The sequence below is a fragment of the Metarhizium acridum genome (assembly GCF_019434415.1).
Source record: "Metarhizium acridum strain ARSEF 324 chromosome Unknown scaffold_568, whole genome shotgun sequence".
Taxonomy (NCBI): Eukaryota; Fungi; Ascomycota; class Sordariomycetes; order Hypocreales; family Clavicipitaceae; genus Metarhizium; species Metarhizium acridum.
Window position 1 is genome coordinate 1,045,363 of NW_027094041.1, and position 13,142 is coordinate 1,058,504.

At 52.4% G+C, this 13,142-nt stretch overlaps 3 protein-coding genes across 3 annotated transcripts; 1 reads left to right on the plus strand and 2 right to left on the minus strand.

The window, feature by feature from the left end:
- Positions 1 to 347: 347 nt before the first annotated feature.
- Positions 348 to 647, minus strand: J3458_019701 (uncharacterized protein; the record flags this gene model as incomplete). Its single annotated transcript, XM_066121645.1, has 1 exon — positions 348 to 647. One exon carries the CDS (start codon positions 645 to 647, stop codon positions 348 to 350), a length of 300 nt encoding a protein of 99 aa, XP_065973262.1.
- A 373-nt stretch (positions 648 to 1,020) lies between these two features.
- Positions 1,021 to 2,045, minus strand: J3458_019702 (uncharacterized protein; the record flags this gene model as incomplete). The annotated part of the gene is made up of 3 exons (XM_007808346.2): positions 1,021 to 1,610; positions 1,692 to 1,797; positions 1,860 to 2,045. The coding sequence occupies 3 exons, from the start codon at positions 2,043 to 2,045 to the stop codon at positions 1,021 to 1,023; spliced, it is 882 nt and encodes a 293-aa protein (XP_007806537.2).
- Positions 2,046 to 11,293: 9,248 nt separating this feature from the next.
- J3458_019703 (uncharacterized protein) lies at positions 11,294 to 12,602 on the plus strand (the record flags this gene model as incomplete). Its single annotated transcript, XM_007808347.2, has 5 exons — positions 11,294 to 11,393; positions 11,548 to 11,568; positions 11,799 to 11,843; positions 11,917 to 12,323; positions 12,396 to 12,602. The coding sequence occupies 5 exons, from the start codon at positions 11,294 to 11,296 to the stop codon at positions 12,600 to 12,602; spliced, it is 780 nt and encodes a 259-aa protein (XP_007806538.2).
- Positions 12,603 to 13,142: the final 540 nt, after the last annotated feature.

Here is a 13,142-nt window from a genome sequence, read left to right on the forward strand (position 1 = left end):
TCGACAAGGAGGTGGATGGGTTCGTGGCATGGAACATGATGACATCTGATGCGAAGAAAGAGACCAAGCACCTAGGAATGGCACCGGCCTTCAGTGATCGCCTGGCGATCTGCACCAGATCCCCCTTTCCCCCCCGTCCAGCAGAATCCAGGGTTCATTTGTATTATTCACCAAATGGCCGAAACGGCGTCAAGGCCACGCGGATCCCCTCAAAATAGTAAACAGCCGAACCGTCCGGCTAGGAATAGTCAAGATGGAGATATCTCAAGCATGCAGATTCAAAATGTGTAAAGTCCACAGACTACCGTGCCAATAGAACAATCCCACCAAACCCAACATCAGTGCCATCACATCTGACAGCAAATCCTCACCCTTGGTTCAACAAGTGAAGCCCTCGCGCCTGCTCGTCCGTCGCCCTCGCCGGCGTCGAGGCATGAAGCTTCACCGTCTGGATTGGCGCCAGCAAATCCGGCGACAAGAGGCACTACTTCAGCAGCGAGGGGTCCAAGATGAAGAGATTTCGGATCCAGGGGCGCAAGGAGCTGCCTGTTACGGGTGGCGAGCTCGATTGCAACATCTGCACCCATGATCCAAGCTAAAAAGGGGCGTATTCCTTTGGGTGCAGGACCAAGGCGGCAAGACATCATGCATGCAAGTGTACGATATCATGGGGTGGATGGTACATGGTGACGGTTTATATGTTGGCCATGTAAATGGTCGTTGCATTCTATTATCATTGTCTAGACTTGTCGTATACTTCTGCCAAGGCGGGCAACGTGGCCACTGTACGACCTCTGATGTTCCGTAGAACAAACCTGCAACATGAGCCATAACCGTGATCCTTGAGTTAATTATTACAATCGCCAATTGATTGCAAAATTATAGATTTGGACATCCACGGGCTGATCAACCAAGACGCCGCCCCAACTTGGGGTTTCGACTCCACCTAGAACCTGAACGCCTACGACCAATTTCATGAATTTTTGCATCCACGCCCAACGGTACACCCTGCCCAGGTCATCATCGGTAGCCTCGCGGACTTCGAGACCGGCTTCGGGCCCCGTAGCTGTCATGACTGCGGCTGCGGCTGCGTCGTCTGTCATTGTCGTCTTCGAATCTTCCTCCCCCTCCCCCTCCCCCTCCGCCTGCGCCGCTCCCACCACCACCTCGTCGCCTCGGTCCGGGTGACCTTGACCGAGAACGAGACGAGTATGAAGCATTAGATCTGCTGCGGTATCGGCCGCCGCCGCCACGGGAAGGAGGAGCTCCTGGAGATCTGGACGGCGAGCGTGACAAGGGTCTGTACACATCCGATCTGGGACCATATCGACTAGATGGAGAGCCGCGACGACGACCGCCGCCAGCGTTGAATCCTCCTCCACGTCCGGGCGGACCGGCACCACCTCGAGGGCCCGACATGGGAATTCGAGGATCAATGTTGGCGCCCCTGCGGGCTGTTGGGGGCGGCGGCGAGAGTTTTCGCCGTGGCAGCACAATCGACACGTTGATGGTGGCACCGTCGACTTGAGCTTCGTGCATGTGCGAGATTGCGGCTTCTGCGTCGGCTTCGTGGTCAAATAAGATGTAGGCGGTTCCTCGGTTTGTTCCAACTTTGGGAGCAAGTTAGTGCAAGTTCTGGAAGTTCTTTGAGATATAGGAGAGAAAAAAAAAGGAGAGAGAGAGACACGTACAAGTTCTGTTCATGGGCAGATCAAGATCCTTGATGGGGCCAAACTGGCCAAATATCTCGTGGAGGTGATCCTCGTTGATATTCTTGGACAAGCGTTCCACGACAATCTGCAAGCAAGGTTAACATTCCGGTTCCAACACCAGACGAGCGCCAACGTTTCTGAGCCGACCTTTGTGCTTCTTGCTAATGGAGACTCACTGGCCTCTCTGCTATCTCTTCCGCGGCCTCGACTCCAGCCTTGACTGTCGCTTCGGTACCGCCCGTTGCGACGAGGCGGCGGGGTTATAGGCGACGGACTGCGCGAGTCGTAGCGGCGTCGTCGGGGAGAGCGCGAATCATCAGAGCGCGAGGACATGGAGCGCGTCAGAGATCTCTGACGGCCCCGCGAAGGGGACCGAGAACGCGATGCCATGGCAATTCACGTGGGTTGCGCCTTTCAATCAGACCAAGTGCACTCGTTGACAGAGCACATGATGGAAGGCTGAAGCTTTTATCGTGGGTGGATCTTGCCATTGGCCTGCTCGCAGGTGTCAAGCTCTCTACGCCAGTGTTTGGCAGCTGCAAGGCATCCTCACGTGATCGTGCTAGCTTGGCCCGCCTCAACGCCGTTGCCAAGTGAGCTTTCGCCAACAATTGATATCTACCCGTCAGCGACTAAGTGGACGAGCCACTTAGTCGCTGACGGGTAAACCTTCTTGACTTGATATATATCACGCCCAAGCCAGTGACTAGACCTTTCACTTTACGAATCAAGGTTTGAACTTATACTTGGCTGCACATTGCCAGTGTCGTGAAGCTCGTTGGTTATGGTTGGTAGATGCAGATTCTCCTCGCCTTAGCTGTGATGTCAAGTCCAGACTCTCGTGCCCGTCTCTGTAATATGATATCATAGAACTGATTTGTGCCTTTCCTGACTGCGTTCTTGACCGTATGAACCAAAGTACGCATGAATTTAGCCGAGGCAAGGGAAAAATGGGGACATGGTCCTGACGCCGAGTATGCTCTAGTGCTTTAATGTCGGTGCCCTTGCTACCCAAGACAGTTTTGAGAGTACCTAAAATCTATAAGCCTTGGTTGATGGGCTATTTCAGAAAGCCTTCAAGGCGAGGGTGGTTAGTAAAAGTCCACTCTGGCCTTGAAAGTGTCGGCGCAGTCATGGGCGACTTACTGGTCGTCGCTCTATGCCATGTACTTTGTCCGAGTCTCTTGACTGTGGTGCGGATTCATGTTCTTTTGCTTTAAGAGATACACGACCTCGAAATAGGCAAGCGTCTCGAGTTGTCGGAGCGGTTTACAGGTTGTATCGCTCTTGATCTGAGAACCTGGTGGCGAACACGAGGAATCTAGTGGTGTAATGATCGATGATAGAAACTAAGTCCGGGGTGTAGCTGGCCGGTGGGCTTCTTGTTTCTCTAGAAACGGCCTAAGGCGAGCTTGACCTTGGCGAGGTTGGCGCGGGATAGGATAATATTGCCTGCCGAGGAGCAGTTAGTACTGCCACATTGACCCAGCTCTCATTACTACCCGATGGTTATTTTGACGAGTACACACCACACCTGCTGGGTTTCGTGCATCTCATACGCCGTCAAGGTCGGTCACAGCTCGTAGTGTTGACACAGTCAACGTAGTCGACAGCAGATATGTCAAAGTTGCAAAGATACCAGCGAATGGTCGTTGCAAGAAAAGGAGAGCATGAACTACATTGGTTCGCTGTTGATTCCTTGAGCGGGGTGCAACGTTTCTGCCGTCATCTGGCTTTACGAAACGATCATTAGTGCCAGGATAATTCCAGTAGAAATCAACGCTATCAAGGGTGTATTATTTTTGAATCATGGCTTATTAGTTCGTTACTTACACAGTAATACTGCATCAGCTTTCTTCTTCTTAGTGTACCTAGACACAGGTACAGGATTATACTATGAATCATATAAAGCTCCTACAACATTAGCATGAGTAGTAAGTGCAATAATTTTAATTATTGCACGATTAGGCCCCAACACTTTGAGTTACGTGTAGAGCGTACCAATCACCTACCCGCAAAGAAGACCGCGGATATTACACCTGCCAGAACTGTCGAGGTGCTCTGCCATATACTTTCCATAAACTGGAGTAAATTACATATGAGAATCGCCTGATTTGTTGAAGCCCCTGGTAGCTATGTAGACGCGGGCTGCGTTGCAACTCAGTCAGCGCTGATGATCCTACCGCCAATCGATACGGTAGTCTTTAAGTCGGGGGCTATTGCTCTTGATGCCGGTCTGAAAACAGGTTTTGGCCGACTTCATTCATGGGGACTATATAAAAGCTGCCCGGAGCAATGTGGGCAAATGAGGAGCACAGCCAAGCAAGCGCATTGACAGTGCACTAATAGGAATCTGGCTCATAGACATGCTATCATAAGCCTCGTCGACGCAGGCTGTTTACAGCTGCTTTGACACGTCGTGTTGTGGGTTATTGGCCACATTAGAGGACTCAGTTGGCATTCATGTTACAGGGGCTGAATAGGCTGCAGAGCTGTTGACCGATGGTTGAATAAGATGAGCAACCAGACGGCTATATACTATCGTGAACTGACTGAGATTCAACAAAGCCTGTGACAAGGGCTCAGTGAGGGTTTGGAGCAATAACTCGATTCATCTAATAGCAGTTTTTGGTATCAGAGGTCCTTGGTTTTCCTCAAGGCCTCGGGGATTCAAACGTCTCTGTAAATGCAAGAAGTCGGTGAGGGCCTCCTGCCCTAGGTCCCGTGATCGTAGCCCTCGCGTAACCGTGTGACAGAGCCTCATGACTTGGGTAGAGCAAACTCCTTGAAAAATACTGGATAATCGGAGCTAAACCGTCTTGTCACTTTTTAGTGCGGCCGCAGACTTGAAGTTCTCGGAAAACAAGTTCCGGATACGATGTGAGAGTGTATCCCCAAGGACAACGGTGCTTCCGTGCTAGACGGGAGAGAATTGAAATGTTGGACTTGTTCTCGCTTAAACCAACCATGACCGAACTCAAAGGAATCAGAGCCACACCCACACGGTCAGGGAGACTCATCTGGTTCTTACTGATGGAAAGATGGGAGGGAGGATCACGTTGTGGATGTTCTTTGGGCTAAGGATATCATTCACCAAGTGTTGCAGGCCCCCGGTTGGGGGGGTGGCGCCGGTGCGTCTAGCGAGAAGGGCTTCTTAAATGTCAGTCGTGCAGAATGCTTCAAGATACATGGAGAGACGAGGACTTGGCTGGGTCCATTACGCCTTTGAAAAATTTGCCCTTCACGATAAGCCCACATCGACAGAGCGAGACCCTCCATCCTCGCACGTCCGAGTGAGAAGCATCTCATCTTCCGACCCCTTGCGAAGCTTTGCCCCAAATACCTGCCAGGAAAGGTCCTCGAGTTCACGGCGGTCATCATAGTAGTGCCACCCCGAAAAATCGGTGTAGCCAAGGGTATTCTTGAGCCCCTATAAGGCCAAGCCGAATGGGAGAACCTTCGATTCTGCCCAGTCAATAATTCTCGTGATGCCCGTTTCGGAGTTCATTAAGAAATTCATTTCACACAGACCCCTGTAGCCAAGGACCAAAGAAAACGTCCCTAAAAAGAGTGCTGGCAGGCTTTGGCGAACTTGTCTTGTATTCAGGTAAAATAAGACGGTAGGGCACAAGCAACAAGGTTAAACTTGGACCGAAACTCACCAAGTAGAGTAGATGTACTGTCCGGATCTACTCATGAATTGTTATTCTGTGACTAGGCGAAGGAGCCGCGTAGACTCTTAGCTCATGCCTGGAACGGGACGACGAGGCATGCAAAGCACCTCGCCAAGTCTTCCACAGTATTGCGCTGTCGGAACACAGCATCGAGAATTTCCGTAGAGCATATATTGCGCGCCGTGATATAAGCCATCCCGGAAGACTGTCCGTCTCGTAGCTGTGGGGGGTTTGGGATCGACCGGTGATGCCGTGTTACTCGTAGGCGGCCACGGATTTCGCATGAAGTACCTTGGCCAGACTCATCATGTGCATGTCAAAGCTGGAATTACGGACGCGAAAGTGGGGGATTTTGGTAGTCTTTACGGCCACAGTGTAGCTGAATGTTCCATGTATCTGCAAGGGGGTGGCCTGCCCATCGGCACGAGCCTTGGCGAAATCGTCGCATTGCTGCCTCGTTGTGCTAGTGTTTGATTCAAAGAAGCAGCTTGTCGCGTCGTCGAGGCAACCAGTCAGAAAGCATTGTGATTGAGAGATTTGAGGCCAGAAAAATGGTTATGTTGGTCCCAGAAGAGGGAGAGCCCCTGACGTATATTTTGGTTGGCCTTTGCTCAAAAGCGTCAATTTAACAAAAAACAAAGGGAAAAAATCAAAGTAATGGGGGGGAAAACGAATCGAGTTTATATCTAGCATGCGGTTTCCCGGTTTTGAATACCTTTACTCCAGTTCGAGACTATGTGCGTTTGCAAGGAACAAGACGTCAGGACGGCCTCTTGAAGATGTGCTAGATTATTATCGGGAGAAACAATGTAACCATACCAAGTTTCATATTCTATGCGGAGAATTATACACCGTACCTGGGCTGTGTATTGGCGCCTCACGCAAAGGCGGCAAAAGCGGCGGTGAGAACAGCGCCTCGCAGATTTTGTCTGCACGATTACAAGAGCGTGGCGGCAGCTTCCTATCAAGGCTTTTTGTTACATTGTCCAACTGCAGGAGCAGCACTTGGTTGGGATATTCCACCAGAGCATGCCCGTGGCAACAGTCCCAGACCTGCTGCCCTATAATTACAACTTGGCCTGCCTCTCCAAGCTTGGCAAGTTTTGCAACAATGCCGGCGCAACGTATGTGTCCCAAGAAGGCATGACTCATCACGAACTCTTGCAACATCTGACTCGTCATGAATTTGAATTTTCAAGCTGCATGGCCGTATGATGATGGGTATGAAATATTGGAAAGCGCCGTCTATCAACCAAAGACGCCTAGCTGCCGTATTGCGGGCATGGACTCGACAACTATGCACCAGTACGCCCGGAACCCCTCATGTGACGCCCAGTGGCTGGGTCAGCCTTGAGCCATCAGTATCAAGTATTCCTGCTCCTATTTGGCATGCATGGGCCTATTATGCATAAAACTAATGTAACTTGTTACAAGTCAACGTCGGCGTTTCTCTAGGCAACTCTATATCCTCAAAACCCAGTTCGCCGATACCCACTGCACCAAGCCCTTGGCCGGGGAGAGTCGTCGAGTGACGTCGGCTTATATACATAGATCCATTTGAGGGCTGACCAGCCTTGTAAGTTGTGCGAGACCCGGCCGCATCCCTGCCTGCCGTCAACTCCATCTCGACAAGGGACGGCCGCACCTTGACAGGCCAGTGACGTGCGCTACGGCCATTTCCACAATTTCGACGGGCGCTCTTCTCGTATCGCTCGACAATCTCGCCGCCAGAAAGCCATGGTCGCGGGGCCACGTGCCTCGGAAACCGCAGACCCAAAGCGTCTGAAACGGTGGTGCGCCCGTCACAAGCTCCCACCAGACCGAATGCCGAATGCCGAAAGAAACTGACCGGCTGCGAAGTCACCATTTCGCCCGGCTGTATCGCATCACGCCTGGGATCGCGCCGTCGGTGTAGATTCGTCCAAGCTGGGATACCCATGCTGCGGTCGCTGGACGGGGCAACAGCGACAAGCCGGGCCCGGGACATGGAGCGTCACATGACAAGACAACCGGCCAACCGGACGAAGTGGTATATTGCTGACTTGCAGCGCCTCACGTGCGTCCATGGACTATGTGTGCTTCATCACATGTCTGAAATCGACTTGCTTGGAGACGCCTCAACACCTCGTCGGGGTTGTGCGCCGGAGCTAGCTGGCGGGACACCATCAATGAGGAATATCACATGTCAACGTTTATCTATTGACATCATAGCGCATGCCAGCTACAATTGACTAGCAAAAAGCGGAACTCTCCTGATAGTGCAGGCTCGCCATCATCTCTTCGTCACGTTGAATCTATTCCTGCAGCACCGACGAGCTCGGCAGCGGTTCCGACGGCGCCGCGCCGCTTGACATTTTCATCAGGATAAAAACCCGTCATGATTACGCCCAACGTCATTTTGCGGCGGGCTCACCGGGCATGTCAGTGCTCTCTATCTGCCCAAGTTATTAGCAGGTGACGCGAGCTATAGTCGTAGGACTCAGTTCTGAGCTCAGTATTAGCATCCATGCGCAGGCGTACAATATTTATCACGAGTTACGTAAAAGATGTGAAAAAAAAAAATCAAAGCTTTTTTTTGTCTTTGGCAGAGAGAAGCTTCTTCTGCCGTCTGCTGACGAGGGGCGGAAACTCGTTCGACATCAGTTATCGAGAGTACGTCATGCCAGGGGAAGGAGAAGCTGGTCAGGAGGGTTGCCAAGAGGCATGTTTCCTTATACGCCGCTGCTGTGCGCACAGGAGACGTCGTGTTTGAATTTAATTTCACGTGTAGAGCAGGCCGTGCCGGTGCTTGGACCGCCTTGCCATTGTTTGATAAACTCGGGCTGACCGACGAGGTTATTCCATGGGTTGAAAGGGCTCTACCATGAAGAGGCCTCCGTTGTACCTTGACAGCGTTTGGGTTGGAAACCGAGTCTGAAGTCGCACCGGCTTTTGACGCCTTGCCACCGGGCATGTTGGTCAGAGCTCACGTCCACCGCGGGCCGCAAGTTGGACTACGGGGTGGTGGTATCAAGCTCATCAAGCTCCGGGAGTTATCATCATGTCCACAAACGGCCGGCATTTCAGAGGCTGTCACCAGATTTATACTGGCCTCTGAATGTCTTCATCAGGGCCTTGTGTCGGCATCTTGATCGTCAAGGTCTGGCAAGGAAGCAGCGTTATCAAGGTCCAAGTCCACGGCTCCAGCAGGATTTCAAAGTTCAAACCCTCAATGACATCTGCAGTAGGCGTGGTGTGTGCCGGCGTGCCGCGACAAGTGCCGGATGAAGCTTGCGTCAGTCAGCACTGTGGCGAGACTTTTGCGGAATGGAGATGCCGTCATACAGCCCCAGCCCGACTTACATGAAGAGCAACGAGGCTGGCTTCAATTATCCGACGGAAAGCAGCTTCGATAGAATTAGCCGAGGTGGTGCCACCATAGCTATAATATCCATCTTATACCGTTTGTATACTATAAAAAGGTAACGGCTAGTGTGTCTGACGCATCGCGAGGCGTCCATGGTGTACTGCGTGGCTAGTTACGGTTCCCTGGCCTAGGTACGGCCAAAATACAGTGATGCTAGATGTCCTGCATCCAGCCCTTCTTCTTCATCTTCTTCTTTTTTTTTTTTTTCTTTTTTTTCTTCTTAATTTTTAAAATCAACTTAATAATAAACCAACGTTTGTGAAAGGCTCGTCGCGAGTTCGTGTCTGGGCGCTTCACGCGACTTGGGAGAGCTTGTCCATACGCAAAATATAGCAACCATCCTGACGCCATGTCCGCGACATTACCACTACAAGCCGAATATATCAAAAACCCCGTAATCAACCATGAAATCGAACAGATAGTAAGCAGTCATGAATACGCACGGAGTTGTCTCGGGGTTAGGAAGGGAGCACAGCCATGGCAGGCGAGCTCTCGCTGGAAATGCGGCATGGTTGATTCCGACTTCCATGCCGAATACACTCAGCTCACCAGGCCGGGCGAGTAGGAAGAATGCCATTGAGTATCCCCGTCGGGGGGTCGGTACGCGTAGGTGCCAGGACTGCCCCTGGTCCGATGGGACCGCCAAGGTAGGCATCAGCAGCGCTTCTGCACGATTTGGGTCACGTTTGCGGTGCGAAGACGGCCGACTTTTTGTTGCAAACCGAGAGAGATGTCCAGCACACGAGGGCATGAAAGCCCGTTGCTTAATGGCATGAGGACCGTGATGTCAGCGGCGGCGCGCCCGAAGAAGGCAGCGAGGCGCCGAGACCACTTCGCCCAGCCCGGGGTCGCATGGCAATCGTCCAGTTTGCTAGGACGTCTGATCCAGGTAAATCAAATTGCAATATACCTAGCCGCCCCCTGTACGACGACCCTACGAAACAAGTGCGGCGGTAGGAACCAGATAAGGGACCCCCATACCTATTACCGAGTCTGTCGCAACACATGACACAGAATAAACTTTGCTGCGACCCATAATTAGCCTGGCGGTACTTGCCGGCCGTGGCCAGAGTAATCATGCAAAGGAGATGCCCTCAGCCTCACTCAGTCACTCTATTTCTCTTGTCATCACGGCCGGATAGGCAGGCCGTGGGTTGAAGTCCGGCGCCGCGGCGCCCGAGGAACACCGGCGTTAAACGTCGTCGTCTTGTCAACAGCTTCTCAAACTAAAAAAAGAAGATGACTACAGATGCCTGCTTGGCCCTAAACGGGTGGTAATCGGGCTGTGGGAAGGGAGGGAAGGGAACAGATGGATTGACTAGCGGCTGCCAGTTTGGGCATAGCCGGGCCACGTATGCATGGGACGAAGAGCACGGGAGACTGAGAGCCTGCGATTTCTCTCAGATTCCTCGGCAGCGCCATCCGGAGAGGACTTGTGCTTCTCTAGCTGTTTTGGGGGAGCGTGCGCCGGGATGGCTCACGATGGAGTCGCTGCCGGGATGAAGCTATTCCCAGGCCATCATGATGCGCATGAAGAAGAAGGAAAATTCCCGATGGGATGAGATGTAGGCCTCCCATGGAAAGAATGCAACCCGATCACACGTGTCAAGTTGCGCGCGAGTGTTTGACTCGGTTTTCCATCTAGACGACACACCGAGGCAAACCTTGAGGCGACGCCGGCGCAATGCTGCCAAGGGGGCAATGGATTTGACGTCTGAAGTTTGACGGTGGATGTACGTCAGTCGGATCTGGATGATGGTTAGACCTTGTCACCTTGGAGATGGCGTCCCGTTCGCAGAGAGCCAAGCAAAGACCAGCGCCAAACCAAAAACGTGGTATATAAACGACTGACAGGGCCCTTCTTTGGAAAATCGATCCATGTACCATGTTGACTGGCGGTTAGCGATGCCGCGAGCGAGTCAGTTCCTGAATAGGCTGGCCTTTCCTTCGGATCCGAATCAGGCGCACGCGTCACATGTACCAACACGTTACATCTCTGTCGCAAGCATGTGGCTTTGGAACTGGTACCGGAGCCAACGTCTTCATCCCACACATCGAGCCATCCAGGCCCCAAAACCAACCCTTGCTCGCGAACCCCAGGGAAGATCCCCCAAACTGCCGGTGGTGTCCTGGCTAGCCCAGGGCTGAGGAACCCAAAAATTCCAAAAGCAGACACGCACGTATGTACCTGGGCGGCCAGGCAGCCCAGCAACACCAAGCAAACCCATCTCTACAGCCCATCTGGGCTTTCCCACAGTGGTTCCGGCCGCACGAGCCAAGGGCAAAGGAAAGAAAGAGGGAACCCTAACCCCCGGCTACTGGGCCGTGGTGGAGTTGTCGAGATCTAGAGACAGCTTCCGGCTATTAGGGACACGCCAAACCAAGTGCTATCTTGTGAAACAAAGAGCGGCTAGCGAGAAGCAGGCATGGGCCTACCAGATAAATAGTGGAGGGCCTGTGGAGCCACGGCAAATGTGATTCGTTTCATCGTATAGGCCGCCATGGGCTCATATATCATCAGCCTTGCTGGCAGATGGATGTTGAACAAGCCGCCGGTCTCGAGAGATGCATATGATCAGCTGCATTCCCAGAAACATCGTCGTTTGTCCTGTCGTACGGACCGCTTGCCAACTGCCTGCACTTTTGCTTTTCTATTTGCTGTCGTTTCCGACCAGTGATGTCCCATCTGTGACTTTACCACCATGACGCGCGTTAAACCCGGCCAGAGGAAGCGAGCCAAGGCCCCCAAGGTCAGAACGGGATGTCAAACATGCAAGTAAGTCGGTGAAGGGATATTGTGCTTGTATTTTTGTTCTTGTACACCTTTTTTTTTTTTTGCTGCTTGGTGAGAGCCTGACATGTTGTTGTATCATGTAAGTGAGGCTAACACGGTCACATAGGGGTTAGTTGGTTTCCTGCCATTCCCAGCAAGTATTGCCCGCAGAAACGGGACGAAAGTACTGCAGGGAATCCAAATTGGGACATGTGCTGACATTGCCGATACAGCGCGGAGAATAAAGTGTGACGAAACGCGGCCATTTTGCAGCCGATGTAAGTGCCATCCAACACAAAACGCAAAGAGGCTCGACGAAAAAGAGGAAAACTAACAGTCCTTGCCGTACAGGTACCTCAACCGGTCGCAAATGCGATGGATACGCAACTAAAGCAGCGATAGCGCACCCAACGCCGTCGTCCCAGGATGAATTTCAAGCCGTCCAGTCCTTCAGGGAGCGCACACTAGCCCAGGTTTCCGAGTTTTTCATCGACGAGCTGTGGACGACCAAGATTCTCCGGATCGCGCATGCAGAGCCTGGAATATGGCACGCTTTGATTTCCCTGTCGTCGTATCACGACCTGTTCATGCACCCGGTCGACGCGGCCAACGGCCAGTTGGCCGTGGAGAGGCACAACCTGGGTATATATGCCCTGCACCATCACAACATGGCCATCAAGGCCGCTTTGGATATCCAGCGAACGCCAAAACACCCGCTCTCCCACATCATTTCGTGCGTAGTATTCGTCATCATCGAGGTAGGGCACCCCTACCCTTGTTATTTCTCCGCGAGACATGTAAGCTGGAGCCTGCGTACTAATCGGAAACAGATTATCCGAGGCGAAATCATTGCGGCTATACGACTTCTTAAATACGGCCAGCGAGTCCTCCAAGAGTTTGAAACGCAGCAGCGACATTCCCAGATGCCCCTTGGTCCCGAGGACGGCGTCATAGTGAGTCTGGTGGGAGCTTTTTTCACCGGCCTCACCCACCAGGCCGTGTGTGTAGGTTACTTGACGGGCGTGACAATCTACTGACAACAAACCGCTTTGCCACCAGGATATTGGAAGAGACTGGTGGCTCTCGCGACGCAGACGTGGTGATCCATCCACGAAGATGTTATCGACGACACTGACCCTCCGATGGCGAAGACACGGGCTCGTGTTGGACTTGGTGGATGGAAATTACGACGCAGAGGGCAGGATTGCGCGTGCTCATGACGACGAATATTTGCTGTCAAGCCAGCTTACTTAATACTAATCTTGCTCGCGGTGCAACTTTGCCTTCCAACAGCGGGACGGGGGAGATGGGGATCCCAAGAATTCCTCCCCCGGGAGAGATATGCTTTACCATGGGCCAAGGATCTGCTTTGTTTCGGCGCTTCAGTGGACCAGGCCCGTCGACATCAAGACTCGAAATAGAGCCAGCGTACCGATGGTAATCTTGCACCATGGGCGTAGTTGCTACCGCCGTCATCTTTTCAGGCCTGGCGATTCCGAAGACGAGAATTCACTCGCCTTGTACGATGTACCAAGGGATTTGTTGGATAGCAAGCGTGGTTTCTCACTTGGAAAGAA